The sequence below is a fragment of the Gavia stellata genome, chromosome 6 (assembly GCF_030936135.1).
Source record: "Gavia stellata isolate bGavSte3 chromosome 6, bGavSte3.hap2, whole genome shotgun sequence".
NCBI lineage: Eukaryota > Metazoa > Chordata > Aves > Gaviiformes > Gaviidae > Gavia > Gavia stellata.
In genome coordinates, this window is record NC_082599.1 from 28,892,554 (window position 1) to 28,908,430 (window position 15,877).

Sequence of the window (15,877 nt, forward strand, 5' to 3'; positions counted from 1 at the left end):
CCACAGTTTGAATCATTGCTGTACTCTATTTATATACTGTTCCTGAAAGCCAGTGCTTGCACTTCATATAGGACTTTCTGTGATCTGGAGTATGGAAGTGTTTGCTATCACTTGTAACAACAGAGTGTGAGGCACTTTGTATCTGGTGAATAGTCAGTGCTGATTGTGCAGTTAATTGCTGCAGGTCATTGGCTAGGGCAAAAAAGCTTTTGCTTATGGTACCATGAATATTTGGGTGGGAAGTGAGGAATTCTGGCAAATAATTAATCCAGGATTGTTATCTTTCTTTATCGTATTTTTTTTAAATCCAAACACTACATGGTAGCACTCTTCTCTCTTTCCCACCTTCTAAAAATTCTTCTTTGTTAAATGTAGTGTGAAATGATGTTATTGCCACTTGACACTGTACCCCTCTTTTCTTTAGACTGGACTCCTTTCCTCTGTTGGAGGTGTATATTCAACATAGCTATCAGTTTGTCAGTCTCTTCTTCTTTATGTGCTGGTGTCTGCAAAGTAAATCAGGATTCTGCTCCTCAAACTCTATTTCAAACTTGAAATTACATTATTCCACTTTTCCCAATTTTATATTGGTATTTTAGTAGAGAAGACTTTCACATACCTTTCTTTAAACCTTCCTCTCTGCGTTTGGCACACTGTGTGTTTCAGCCAGACCACAGGCTGCTCCATAGGTTGGCATTGTCTAGTGATCCGAGTTCAGCCCTTAGGGGCTGGAGGCAAGCGCACCTTCAAGGGGTGACTGCTGCTGCGGTGCCTCTTTCTTTTTCTCATTTTCCCAGTGCTATGGACGGAGCTGGGACAGACTGGAGAGACTCTCAGTTGCTGCATTCAGTGGTGCCAGTTAGGTAGAAAATAGGAAGTAGGTGGTGGTACATTGGTAGTCCTCTCAATAAGCTGAATCTGTGAATACGTGCTTTGTATAGTTCTGCTGGTGGTTCTTCACAAGCGTGATGCTTCCTTATAAAGCTTTTCTTACAACTTTTCTTGGAAGAAGAGAGACTTCCTTGAGTCTACACCTTAAAAGTTCAGAATAATCAGTTAATTTGCGTAGAAGAATGTTTCATGATGTATCCATGTTTATGGGGTGGTTCATAGGACTTAATTTTGTAAAAGCTGGCCCAACTGTCTCTCTTTTGGCTAATGCTTGTGGGGTTTTTTATATGAATTTGTCCTTTTTAAGCTATTTGGAATTGCTTCTATGTACTCTTCCAGTCTTGAGAAAGAAGAGGTACTGAGCATAGTCTTTTGCAGTTAATGTTTTTATCCCACTGGTTTCCTTGTTTTGTTTTAGCTGTTGTGAACTCAAGAGTTCTTAGCTGCTTTGGAAGATTCTTTTAATGAGTTATTGTTATGAAAAATTTGCAACATATGATTTTATTGCAGTTCTTTTAAGAGAGTCAGTGATAACTGTTAATCAAATACACCCCAAGTGTTAAGCTGTCTCGAAGATTGCAAACTGGAAAAATGAAAATAGATACTATGCTAATATTGTAGGGGTGGGTGGGTTGGTCGGTGTTTTTAATTGATGCACAGACACTTAAGCCTGAAAATCCCTAGTGCAATTTCCTTCATTCAAGTATTCCTGCATTATAAAGCTGCATCTTTTATAGGATCATGTTTTGTGCTTCAAAGTTTAGATGCTTTAGAACTAACTGATGAGAAAATTTGTGTAACAACAATTCGAAGTAGCAGAAAAATATGGAAACATGCTGCATAAAAGCTGAGGGGAGTTTCCTTCTTTCACTTTCCTTCAGAAAGATTGAAAAATTTTTTTTTAATGGTTCCACTCCATTCATAGCTTTATAAAAAAGCCTTTCATACTTCACTCTCTTTTTGCCTGTTGAAGTCAATTGCTACATCAACAAGGTAATCTGTCTGACATACAAACGCCTGATATTTCAAATCTGGTAATAAAGATTAAGCTGTAATATCATATGTGTGGCCTTTGGCATGCTGTGAACTTCTTATGGTAAATTCTGTTATCTTATATTTATTTAACATGTTTTGTCTTCATTTTAGGTAACGACTTAGAAGAAAAAAAAAGAGGCTATGTTCAGCTTCTTCCGAAAAACTCAAGATTCAAAGAAGGTTACAGTGCCAGAGAGAGAAGCAGATGGATTTGTTATTGTGGGTAAGTGGTGCTTCTGTATAAAGTGATTCTTATCATCTTTGAAATGTAAAAATTTCTTTGAGATGCTTAGACAAAATGAAATGTTAAGAGAAGCCATGATAAAAATTGTTCAAAATTCTTACTTTTCTTGAAGGAGTTCATATTCCTAGTGTCACCATTTGGACTAAGTAGCTGAAGTTTTATTTACATAGGTACAAACTCTTATTCAAGAGCATTGGAAATGTAGTTTCTTGTTTTCCTCTCATATTGTGAGCAAGGAGAAGTTATGTTCTTACAAAACAAGAAAGCTCAAAGTTGAGGCTTCTAGCTTTATGATTAGAGTTGTGGGAAGAGAATATCTTATTGCAGGTGTTAGAGGACTGCTTTTTTTCAGGTTCCTTCCATTTAGCATTACCGCCAAAGTCTTTTTATATTAGAAATCAAGCAGCATCTGTGTATTTCTAGTCACATGGCGAATGTAGATGTTCTGTCTCAGAATCTGACTCTTGCTTAGTTTGATGAAAATTAAGGAGTTTAGGGTTTTCAAAGTCTGTTTGTTATTCAAAAACTAATCTGAAGTGTACTCACCGGTGAACTGGCTAAATTTGCAGCTTTAATCAAGCTCTTTCACAGTCTTGTAGGATGGCTCAAGTGTGCAGAAGGTAAAGAATTTATTGCTGTCATGCTGTAACTGATCCTTTTCTTTTTCCTCTTTTGAAAATTTGTGTTTTCCTCCTTGTAAATCTGTCATCATCAATATTCAGCTTCTGCTGCTCTGATTTACTGGCTTGTTCTTATCAGGAATCTTACAGTGTTTCTCTATTTAAGTGTTAATTTTCTTGAGCATTTTCAAGTCATGAAAGCCTCTAGATTATCAAAATCTAACAATATGAGAGACTATTGGAACTCTTTCTGAGGAGAACTTGCTTATATTCTTTGTAATAGCTCTCCATTAAAACAAATCTGGTTTCACATCTGTGACTCTTGTGTTGTCATGTTTAATGGTTGCCTTCCGTTAGGTTTTGTTCATCTGCACTGGTTTTGATGGCTACATCATCTGCAGCTACATCCATCTAGCAAGACACTGATATGCTCTACTGACAAGGTTGACAGCAATTCTTTTGCCCAGTAAAAGTTAGTTATGATGAAATTACAGTCCATTTCGTTGCAGTGTGCTAAATTAACTTCTGTCTGAGCACAACTTGCATTGTGGAAGGGTCAAAGGAGACACATCATTGTCCCAAAAAAGTCTGGAGACCATTTGGAGTTCCAAATTCTGAAACAGGCAGAGAGTTCTGCACCCAAATGTTGCTTATGTCCCACAATTGCTGATCCTGATTCTGCATTCAATTTAGGTTCATTCCTTTTTCCTGAAATACTGTCAGTGACTATTTAGACTTTGTTCATATACATTCATATTGAATTAATCTGTTAAATATAAACTTAAGAACTATCAATTTTGCTTGAATCTTCTCTTATTTTATTTCTATGTATTATTATTTTTTGCTCAGACAGAATTTAATTGAATTGCCGTCAACCTTGTCAGTGGAGCATATCACTGTCTTGCTAGATGGATGTAGCTGCAGAATTATAGGTCAACACTTAAGTAGCTACTTCTCTAGTTTTGTTTGTCTAGGAATAGTGGCACTCAAAAAAAAACCAAACCCAAACCACGACACCTAGCTATTCTGCTAGTTACTTTTTTATTACTCAGATAGGAAGTTCTGAAGCTTTTTTAAACTTAGGTGTAAAATATTCTAGAATACCAGCACTAAATGTCTTTAACAAATCTCAGTAGGATTATAGGACCATTAGTGTGAATACTGCTGGAGGCAGTGAACACTCTTAAAGGGAGTGAGAATTTAATTTCTTATGTTTTAAGTTGGTTCCTAAACCCAGTTTTTCATTCAGAGCATACAAGAACAAAAAGCCTAGTTCGCTGATATTCTGTGGACATGCGAGGAAGTGTTTTGCTTTTCTTTCCTGGAGAAAGAAGAGGAAAAATACATCCTCAGGGGACACTTGCTCCTGATTTCCACTGTTGTGGTCAGGAGATCTTGTCTGTCATAAATCCCTTGCAAGATTGTTCACACAATACACTGCTGACAAGGGCAGCCAGGAGTCTTACTGGAAGTCTGAATGAGACTTATCATGAAAGAATCAAATGCCATGTCCATTAAAGTATGAAAGAAATCTATTCAGTAATGTAGTGAGAGTACTGAGGATCACAGTTAAATGTAGATAATTGTGATTTTCCTAACAATATTTATTTTAATCTCTTTCTGTATCATATGATATTTGAAAAACAGGGAAGAAGGTTTAACACTTTACTGAGAAAGATCCACCAGAGCTATCACCCTCTCAAATCTTGAGGATCTTTTTTTTTCTATTTTTTTTCATGACTTCTCCAAGTCCTGTTATATATTGCGATATTCTAAATCTGCCTTTGCTTGTAGAATATCAATGCATTTGGAATTTCAGTATCTGAATACATATTCTTTGAGTAGAAAGATGACTCATAAAAACACTGGAAGCAACAAAACCAACTTTGCAGCATAGTAGCTGAAAGAAATTCTCTATTATAGCTTTGGGGGCAAATACTGCATGTGTGGGAGTCAAGAAAAAAAAATTGTAATTCCCTCTCTAAAAAATAAATACAAAAAGCAATTTTCTACCAGGGACTGAAGCATTTTTATGTCTAACTACCAGTTCACTTATTTTCCAGACACTGGTCATCTCATCTGTTCATGAAGCTGTGAAAGTGGTGCTTGTTCTGTAACAAGCAGAACTATTATTCTGAAAAGGGAAAAGAGTCTTATGAAATACGCACAACACATGCGATTTGGTTTTGATGAGTGAATCAATTGCAGAAATATGAAAAATGTTTCAGAGGTTTGCCTGATCATCACAAATTGTTTTTCAAGTTAACATTATGAATGCCAGAATTCAGAAAACAAGTAAGTTTTCAGTTAGCTTAGGGATCTTGAAGAGTAGTAGTTTTTAAGGAATTTCTCATGTTTTGTGGCTTTTGTAATATAAAATAAATTCCAGCCTACCATCCATTCCTATTATTGCTAGCCACAGAGAAGACGACGGGTTAGTGCTAGCATTTTGGTTTGGCACACAGCTAAAAATCTCCTATCAGATGTCAAAGATGCGTGCGACTGGTAGTCCTAATCTCAGGCTAAGATCATGAATTGAAAAACTGCAATGCTGCTTCCCATGTGTGTTTGGCAAGAAGGTCAGAAACTCTGCAAACATCCACATGGTGCTGATGGTTCCATTGGGGTGGGTAGTGAGTGTTTTTTGCTTGAAGACAACTGAAATATCATAGAATCATAGAATGGTTTGGGTTGGAAGGGACCCAAAGATCATCTAGTCCAACCTGCCTGCCATGGGCAGGGACATCTTTCACTTTATCATGTTGTTGAAAGCTCTGTCCAACCTGACTTTGAACCAACTTCTCTGAGCAGCCTTTTCCAGTGTCTCATCACCCTCATTGTTAAAAATAAAATAAAAAAAAAATTAAAAAAATCACTTATCACAGAATATTGTTCTGTATGCGCTCTTTAAAAAATACTGCTAAATGTTAATTTTGTTTTCAGGTTTAGTTTAATATGCTGATGTGCATGGTCTTAGTTACATTTCCAGAAAAATTTGAAGTAAGCCAGAGTGAGGGACCAGCAAGTGCTGGTGGCTCCACCAGGAAGGTGAGCCTGCAGCTGAGTGAGGGTGACAAGAGGGCAGGGGCTTGGGCAGAGACCTCACCGATGACGGGTGCGGTCCCATGCTACTCCAGCAAGGACAGCAGAGCAGCTCTGGTGATGGTGACCAGGGTCAGGTGGGAGTCCAGCGATTGCCAGACAAGGCCGCAGGGACAAGGCAGATCTGAGGCCAGGCCAGGAAGTCAGGTCAGAGGGTTGGGGTCATCAAGGTGCACATGCAGGCGCAGGCATCCCTGCAGGGTGGCTTGGGCAAGGACCAAGAATCTGAGCTGAGGCTTCTCCCCCAGCTCTTTGCCTAGACGCTGATGGACGTGCTTAGGCTGCACTGTGTCAATGCTGGCTGTGGGCACGGACAGCCAAACCCCCGGGGCTGGGGAAGGGGCTGCTGAGCCCAGTGGTGCACTCGGGGCCAAACAGCCAGGATGGTTGTGTTGTCTCTCACGAGCATCTGGAGGCAGCAGGGTTCTCTGAGGAGCGCTTGACCTGAGCCTTTGACCATGCCTGAGTTCAAGTCTGCTTTCTTTACTTTTAACTTGTGTTTTAAAGACCAATCTGTTTCATGGATTTAAGAGTTGTTGGTTTTGTTTTGTTTTCTCTCGGGGATCTTTTTATGTCATAAATTGGAATGGAGTAAATGGCTTGGAGAAGCAGCTCAGTTGCTGGTGCTGATAAACCTGATCTGTAAACATATTTAACTTCTCTTTCTTCCTTGAACTTAGGACAGCTTCCTGTTTCCTTTTTTTAGATGTAAATTAGCATGGCTTTTCAATACTGACCAATGGCTATTATTTCAGAGCTCTGCTCTCAGCCTCAGGTGCACATCTCTAACAGGTGGTAGGGAGTATTGTTATTGACTTATAGAGAGCACTTAGCTGTCACCTGAAGGTTGTTTTTTGAGATTCAGCAATTTTTCAAAGTTTCAAGAGTAGGTACCCAAGGAAAAATGGACAGGCAGGGGATTCTCGTCAGAGTGGAGTGACTGTCACAGATGCAGGGAGGCTGTGGCCATGGTGAGAAGGGTTGGCAGTATTTTTATAATGAAGATATACTCCTGCTCTGTAAACCTCTCTTTTCCCTACTGTGGTTTCCTAGATCCCTGGAGGCCATCTAGAACTAGAAAGCAAATTTTGGATTAACAGCTATTTGTTATGCTTCTCACTATCGGAGCAAGCATGATTTTTGCCTGTTATGTTTCCTCTCAAGAGGACATAAATAGTCATAGACATAAGAAATTAAGTGTTTTGAAATCTCTTCCCAATAAGGAGAAGGACTTGTGGCATTTAAATGAGTCTTGGATCAGTCAAATTAACCAACATGTACCTTCTGTTTCAATGCTGATGTCTGAAGAGAAGGCGCTCTACAGAACGTATGTGGTCAGGCTTGCACCAACATCTAAAACCTCACAGAAAAGGAGGTGGGAACTACTGTTTTTCATGCTGGGAGATGAAATACAGTATGAGGCAAATACTTCTTTCTTATTAAGAAAGTAGAAGAGAACTGGTATTAGATGAAAGGTGGAAAGTTCGGGAATTTTTTTGCGAGAAGCAAAGTGTTACAGAATTCGTCACTACTACATGCTATGACAAAGTCAGGAACATAACGGGATGCAAAAAGAGTACACAATGAGTTTGATAAATTATGATGGATGATAGCAGATATTCTTATCTCAAAATTTTGGTGGTCAGGTATGACTTACTATTTTAGGCTAATCTCTGCAAGGCATTCGAACTTCAGCTTTATCTTAAATGAGTTACTTGAACCTTCCTCTGCTGTATTCAGTATATATATTACTGAGTTAATTCCTTCATATGGGATCATCCTCATCTGTAGCAGGAGCATCCTCACTCAGCTGTGAGACTGAAAAGTGTGATTTACAGCCAACTGAATGTTTCCCTTTGTTAACTGCAGTTATACTGCAAGAGAATATCCTTAACAACTCAGGAAGTCTTCTGTACTGAAGATGTAAAAAAATAAAATGATCAACGCAAGTCTTTAGTTCTGGAAATCTGACTGTTTTTCTGAAGACCAATTTTACATATACTTGTTCCTCTCCAACTCCCCATTTCTGTTTTGCCGTGAATGTATTCTGCCTGCAGATAGTTTTTGGGGTAGTTTCTATTGTGGAAGGAAGAATTGGATATATTGCATATTTGAATTAAAGGACACACCCACTGTCACCCAACATTCAAAAAGGTCTTACAATAAGATCCTTATTGTTTCCATATTGATCTTTACATATATTTTGAAGAACTCCTTAAATGTGCAATTTTAAAATCTTCAGGAGTGACTCTGTCATGAAAGGGAAATTTAATATACTGATCCTCCCAAATCAGAGGACTATCCCCGTACTAGTTTATTACTGCAATTCAAATAGTTTTTTGGTTTCTCCCCTCTGCGTACACACCTTAAAGATTAAACGCTTCAAGAGATTTGTAAAGTCTTTGTGTTAACTGCTGCTGTTTGTTTTCTAGGAGTCAGTAGTAATGTGTAGTAGTTTCCTGTGAATCGCTACATTGTTTTTTCATTAATACTTAAGGAGCTTTTAGTGGTGCTAGTAAGGAAGGCTGGGCTGCTGCGGTGTTTTAAAATATACTATTACATTAAAGAAATGCAGAAGGCTTTGTGCCAGTTGGAAAAAAGCAGTATCTCAATGTCTTTTTACCTTCTGCATTAATGGGCTTATAGTACGTATTTTTTATATAACAGTAAGTGCTTGTGTAGTTATTTCCAATCTTGCAGTTTTTGAATAATCAAGCTACTATTTCATTATGTTGTTTAAGTTTAAAAAGATTTAATACTAAATTTATAATAATCTGAGATTTGGGGAAATATTTTAATATTTTTGTCTAAAGAATACTTTGTTTGTGTCAGCCTGCCTCATTGCAAGTGAACACTTTTGATGCACACCAAGAAGTTACTGTATTAAGTGACCTGTTTCTTGAAGTGCTGCTTTATGGGTTTTATACTTAAAAATCGTTAGTAGCTCATTTGGGCATTGAATTTTACAGTCAGAGTTGACTGAAAAGGGAGGAGGAGGAATTCAGAAGAAACAGTCCTTTCCTGTTACCGATCTTTAGTTGCATAAGGAGGTAATGGCTACCCTTCATTCAGTAATGAAGTCAAACTAATCCTCTTGGGTACTAATTTTGCACAAAAACAAACTGCGTTTTTCAATAGTACCGCTAGATGGGGATTTCTCTTGTATTCAAGAGTTGTAGGGCTTTTCTCTCTCCCTTTCATGCACACACACACGAAGTGGAGTAGTAGTAATTATCAGTACACCATTTTATTAGACTGCAGATTTTTCAACCGATCTATAAAAAGCTTTTTAAAGCCTAATATCAAATATATAATGGCATTCCAACCTAATAAAAATAATGAAGCTTGAAATGTTGACAGCATGTATCTAGATGTTGGCTTGTAATTCCTTCCAAACAGGTCTGTTGAGGCCCATGTGGGACCTAAATAACACAAAGAAGTAAATTTGCATATTTTACAGCAGGGGGAAAAAACAGAATGCAAAAACATGAATAATTAGGAGCACAAGCTTCATGCTATATTAATACTGTTGAAAAGCATGTGTTGATTGTATTCTGAAAGCCAGTAGTGATTTGGTTGAGTGAACTCAGTCAGCATCTCTTATGCAGATTAAAGGAACTGGGTTACAGAACAACCGAAATTCATTGTTTTGCTGTATAAGGAGGTATATTTCTTAAAAGATTTTTTTTTCTTGGATTCTGTACAGCACAGGGAATCTTTCTTTTTAATGCCTCATCAAAGCATGTTTTTGTTGACAAAGGACTGTGCAATTCTTCATTTACTTGTACACCTCTAGATTTTAAAAATAGTTCTTTCAGCCACAAATCAGATGTTAGTATTTTTAGCACTTTAGTATACATGACCTACTTAACTTTTAATTCCATAACATTTCTCTTTTTTTTTTTTTTTGCTTTCTAAGTCTTGAGCTCCTGAAACATGTTCGTGATGCTTCCATGCTATGAATTTGATTATTTTTAAATTTGCAGAAGTGCCCTTCTTTAAGTGTTAGCATATGGGCCATTTTTGAACCTGAATAATATGAATCATTCTGTTGGCTTCTGTTGATTGCAACGTAAGATGTAAAACATACTTTTTATGAAAAGAAATTATTTACTTAAAAATGGTAAATAGTATTAACAGTGATTTATTATTGTTTTGGCCCTTTAACTCACAGCTATCTCAAAAAGTTACCTGGTTTTGAACAATGAGTCCAGGGAGGAGAAAAGAAAGATGATGAAGACTTCTTGTTTAATTTCTACAGCAGTTTTAATTCTGGGGAGAAAAAAGAAGTATGTGCTGCTGTATTAGCTTTATTTTGGGGCTGTAAGACAGACAAAAATGCACAGAACCAAACATTTTCAATCTGTCTTTCAAGCACATCTTCTTAATTTGCATAACCAAAGGAGGAAAATGGTAATATGTACCGGTCTTTTTCGAAGTTGATGTAATTGTAAGAGGTTAAAGAGGCATCTGGCAAAAGGTTGTTTTGAGGTCACACGTGCATCTGACAGTTTGCTGCCAGCCCTCTTAAGAAAATATTGGTTGGACTTGTGTTCCTGTTTTTCATATTAACTGCTTTCTGACTTGATGTATAATAGTCACTTTCTACTTGTCCAGGTCTCCAAACTGCTCCTAAGAGGTTTGGTCCTGCTGATTTTAACTCTTGCAGATAGTGATGGAAGTAGAATATGCTGAAGTAAGAAAATCCTTTTTTTGCTAGAAATTTATCCTCAGAAAAGATGAAGGCATTTCTTGGACATGACTATTCTGCAATGATGTATTTACACAGTCGACACACTATTCTTTAACTTTTGCTTATAGCAGTGTGATCGCTTTTGACACCTCGGTTGTGACAATTTTACTCCCATACATAGTAGTTTACTCTCTAGGAGTAGTGCTTTAGTCTTGGTTCATATAACATTCTTAAAGCAATTTGCATTTGGAATATAAGAAAGGAAAATACTGATTGCTTATTGTAAACCAGAGTAAAAATAGCAAAATGTAGTGTAAAAGTACGGATTTTAAAGTGCTGGTTGGAAACTTTGTTTCCCAGAATATGCTGGTCATTAAATATCTTTTAGAATTAAAAGCTTCTTTGCTTTATGATGCAAATAAAATAGTTCAAGATATGATAATATACTTTTAGCCCAAGTCTGATTTTCCTGTATAAGGTGAACTTACAGCCAGGGCTAACTGAAAACAAGAGGTGGAGAATGTGTTGCAGGAGTGCAAGCTGCTGTTCTGGCAAGTGATGAATTCGGGTTGAAGTCCCTCTTTCAGCAATTTACAGCATAGTTAGAAGATCATTCTTTGCAAAGAGAGCCCTAGTCATTAGCCCATGCAATCACTGCCTGTCTGGTTGGAGTCATTCAGACTTCTACAGATGTTAATCAATGTTAATTTTCTCTGATGGAAATGTTATGTTGAGCTGAATTTACACACCCCTCCCTATCTCTGGCAAATAAATGTTTTTGTACATTTTTTCAATGGAAGAAGAACAATTACTTTGCTAAAGAGACATTGTCTTGTTTATTTTTAATTAGATAGTATAAAGAAGGTTATGTTCTGTGTTTCACAAGTGTTTCAAGTCAGTCGTGTCATAGGCCTCAATATGAAATAGTAACAGAAGTGTAAGGCTTTTCTTTCTAAAATGAAAGATGGCTTGTCACCTTGTGCATAAAGGCGTTTTTTCTTTAGCTGCTCTCTCTTGATATACTAGGTTAAGTACATTTCAGTAAGGGCCAAAGAAGTTAAAGGATATAGGTGATTTATCCAGTCAATTGTTTTGCACTTCAGTGATATTTCATCTACTTCTGCCATAACACATCTTTGGTAGTTGCCAAAAATGTAATGTGCTTTCTGATCTCTGCTCACACACTGAATGATCTTCAGCTTTTTCATGCTGCTTTTCCCCCACAAATGAGGGCTGCGTGGAGTCAGTTCTAAAATTATACAGTAATCACTTTTTGTGACCATGATTACTTCACTTTGTGCTTTTTGTATCTTTTAGTAAATTATTCTAGTGCTATTTCCATTGTCATAGGGATGTCCTTCTATGTGATAGTAAAAAATAAAGAGGAATGCAAAGATCTCCTAGAAGTAGTGGGCTGCTTTGTTTGTGCAGTTTGTTTCTTTAACAATTAGTCCACACTTCGCTGTTATCACAATTAACCGTGTACATCACAGGATGTAATCACCGTCTTAGTTCTGTGTATTGTTTCCTCAATTTACACACGGTTATTTGCTACAAAAACTGTGTATGGTGCAAAAATTATAAAGGACAGAAAATTATTCAAAAGCTTAAGTGAGTTTAACTCAGGAATATTGATACAGTGTGAGTGTTTCTCTGTCTTTCCCCCTCCCAGCAGTTGAGATAAATGTGCGACTTCAAATACACTCAGCAGATGTATAGTCTCTTAATTTCCTTCTTGTTTTTGACAGGGTGTCTAGGTGAAGTTAGGGGAATGTGAATTAGGTGAATATGGATTTTGTCTATAAGAATGCAAGTACAAACTGTAGAGAGAGCTCGCACAATTGGTAGTATTAAGTTATCAATGGTGAGATTAATTTGTTTTGGTGGGTTTTTTGTGGGTGTTTTTTTCTCTTTCAATTACCCCCAGATTAATGATGAGGTTTTTGAGCATGTGACCACCATTAAGCATGTACAATAATTTTTTTCAGTTAAAATGGGCAAACTTCCTTAAAATGATCCAAAGGCCCAGACCTTTCCTGGAATAAAACAAAACAAAACAAAAAATATTTTTGCTGTTAGACCATATCATTCTAAATCTCTTTCCACTGAGACCTGTCTAGACCAGCAATATACTGCAGTTTTTAAGGAGTTTAAGCTCATAATTTTCCTATTCCAGAGTGAATAAGGGAGAAGAACAACTTGAAACCCACAAGATTAATTTTTATCCTTCTTTCAGTTTGTATGAAACTTCAGTTTTTTGAGAGGGAGGGAATGGGACTTTATGGCTATTTCTTTGCCATTTTATTTTTTCAGTGGGAACTTGCCTATGTAATTTCTTCTGAATGATTTCATCCTTAGGTCTTACAGAAGGGGAAGGCTATGACTAAGGAAGATTTGATTTACAAAAGCATTAGCAAATCTATTATAGCAGAAAGCAGCCAATATTATCTTTGAAACATGGATATTAAATACACATACCAATGCACCCTTCATTAGGAGAGAGAATTAGGGGGGAGATTTTTTTTTGCTAGAACTGTTTTCTTTTACTAACCCACAAGTTATGACAACACTGTTAAAAAAAGATGTACAAAGAGCCTTCCTTAGATTTAGACAAGATTTAATATACTGACTCCAGCTGAATATAAACTTCAGTTCTGTATACCAACTCTTATGAAAATTTACTCCTACTTTACCACTGAGTGAAACAGAGGTGAGACCCAGGAAAGAACCAGTAGTAGTTTCCAACTTGTGCATTGTGAACGAAGAAGTAGAATTAAACATCTCTGAAATTCAGTTTACAAAATGTGTTTTGAGCATATTTGCCTAAAATGACCCACTGGCAAACGCAGAGGCCGTCAGTAAGCTTGAACGTTTGGTATGCTCTGGAGCTCAAGGCGCTGTACATCAAGCACATCTGATTCAGAACCAAAAGTGGAAGTTACAGCATGTTCTTGAAATATGTTTGGTGTGTACTTGTGCTTATTCAAGCATTCATCCAAGAAGCGGGAGACATCAAATCTAGTTCTGCATAGGTTTAGCACAGTCAGATGCACATCTTCTAGCATCGAAATCTAAAATAGTTCAGTTGGGAGGATGTCCACTGTTTATATTGGCTGCACAGTGGTTCTACTTCAATAATGCAAGATGTAGGAGCTTCTCTGATACTGTGTTAATCATTGAACTGCAGTGACCTGGGAGTAAGGAGACTGGAATACTGGTCTCTCTTCCCTAGCCTGTGTGTGTTGTGGGTTTGCGCTTTTTTTTCTTAAACTGAAATGACTAAAGGTTAAAAAAAACCACCAACCCACCCCCCAGAAAAACAGCATGAAGAGATAAGAGTGTGTTGGTAACTCTTAGGCATCAGACTCAGACTCTTTCTGATTTGTTTTACCTCTGTCCCAGGCAACCGTTCCTTTTTGGGTGAACCAAAGGTCCAGCTTCAAAAGGAAGGGGAGAAAAGTGCCCCAAGCAAATTGAAGTGTAGCTGGCTGGGAGGGCTCCCTGTGGGAGGCAGGAGCTTGAATACCTTCAGACTACAGGGCCCAGATCTCAGGTCTGTTGCTTCTTGAGTGGGCCAGTTAGAAGGTGAGGGGAAAGGCGGGATCTGCTCTGGTTTCCCCTGTTTTAATTTCCAGGGAAAAGGTTCCTGGTATGCCTGGAGCATGCTGTGGGGGAGGCAAGGGGAGGCGGGAGTTAAGCTGCTCCCGGTCAGATCCAGGACAGATCCAGGACGTTTGTGTTCATGTGCAGAAGCAACAGCTAATGAATTTAGATCCCTAATGCATTTTGTGGCTTCTGAGACAGCTGCTTTTTTAGATTATTTTTTCCAGTATGCCTTTCCAGGCATACCCATTCTAATCTTGTTGATAGCAAAATATGTGTACTGTGTGAAGATAATGAGTCGTGGTTTGTTATAATATGCTTTTAATTTTAAATAGCATTAAACAGTAGTCAAATTCTATACTTGTGAGTCTTTGCTATTAGACTAAATTACCTTTTTAGGAGTATTAAGAAACTATTAGAAGAAAGAAAGGGGGGAACCCTAAGAAAAATAATTGAGGATCATACTTTCGGGTGATATTCAACTTGTCACAGCTGTGAATGTATTAATTATCTGTGAAAAGTTGATTAAAGTAAGCCCTACTTTGTTGCTGGGAGGTGTGTTGCAGGCACAGCTGTTTGGCGGAAGAGGGTGCGTTTTGTTTGTGTGTCCTCCTTCTGCCAGCTTAGGGATCCTGCGGGCACGGGCCCGGGCCCCCAGGGAGCTAGGGCTGATAACGCTGGCTGGTAAAAGAAATGGAGTCTTCTTCTATGTCAAATAATAGTGAAAGCTATCCAGCACATTCTGATTCCAGGTTTGATTATAAGAAGTTATTGAGAACTTCAGATTAGAAAATGTTTTATAAATTTTATTCGCCTGCACATTGCTTTTTTAAACCTGAAGCACACAGTACTCCTGTGGAAGTTGGTTTAAAGTTGATCAGGGCCATAGTGCAATAGTGTTGGTCTGCTCTTTATCCTTATACCCCAAGCTAATTTATCTTGCAGTGTTTGGGGTTTTTTGCAGTCTTCTGTTTTAAAACAAAAAGGCAAAGCTTTTTTTTTTTTTTTCTTTTTAAAGACCCCCCTGCCCCAATATTCTCGTGATATCTTTTACTGATTAAGCAATACAGGCTCACACCTGCTTAATGTCAGCAGGTATCTTTCAGCTGCATGTCTTACACACTGACCTTCTTAACAGCTGCTCTTGAGCAAGAAATGCTTTCTTTTCTAACCTCTATTTGATGAATCAGATGGAAAGCTAAGGATGTCTGTGTTGCTCTTTTGTGTTCTTATTTCAGGAGGTGTGATATGTGGAAGTGGTCTTGTCTACTACTTCCCTTCTCTCTTCTTTCTACCCTCTCCCTTGGGTCCAATGAAACTTCTGAATCCTCTGGGTTTATATTTCTTTAAGTCTTCAGCACATTCCTGGCAGCATAAGCCATCTGTTTGCTTACATTCTGTACCTAAAGTTAATGAACTTCTTGTGCAGAGAATGAATTATGAAGTTAAGACATTTCTGGTGAGAACATGTCCAGGCACTTTTGATCTTGACTCTGGAGATCAGGCTTAACATGGGGTGCAAATGAACACATTCTCAAAGACTCTCGCTTTGAAATTTCTCTTTCCATTCTACTCCTGATGACTTTCCTCATGTATACTCTCTGTTACCTTTGCCAACTGGAGAGCAACCAGTTGAAATTAAAAAAGCAGACAGTTTTTGAGAGGTCAGGATTTTGAGTATTCTTTAAG

At 37.8% G+C, this 15,877-nt stretch overlaps 1 protein-coding gene across 1 annotated transcript in view; it reads left to right on the plus strand.

Moving 5' to 3' along the window:
- Window positions 1–2,062: 2,062 nt before the first annotated feature.
- Window positions 2,063–15,877, plus strand: part of UMAD1 (UBAP1-MVB12-associated (UMA) domain containing 1) — a 74,249-nt gene continuing 60,434 nt past the window's right edge. The window contains exon 1 of the mRNA XM_059818954.1: window positions 2,063–2,149. Coding sequence (XP_059674937.1) covers window positions 2,068–2,149 — 82 coding nt within the window. The 5' untranslated portion in view covers window positions 2,063–2,067. The remainder of the gene's footprint in view (window positions 2,150–15,877) is intronic.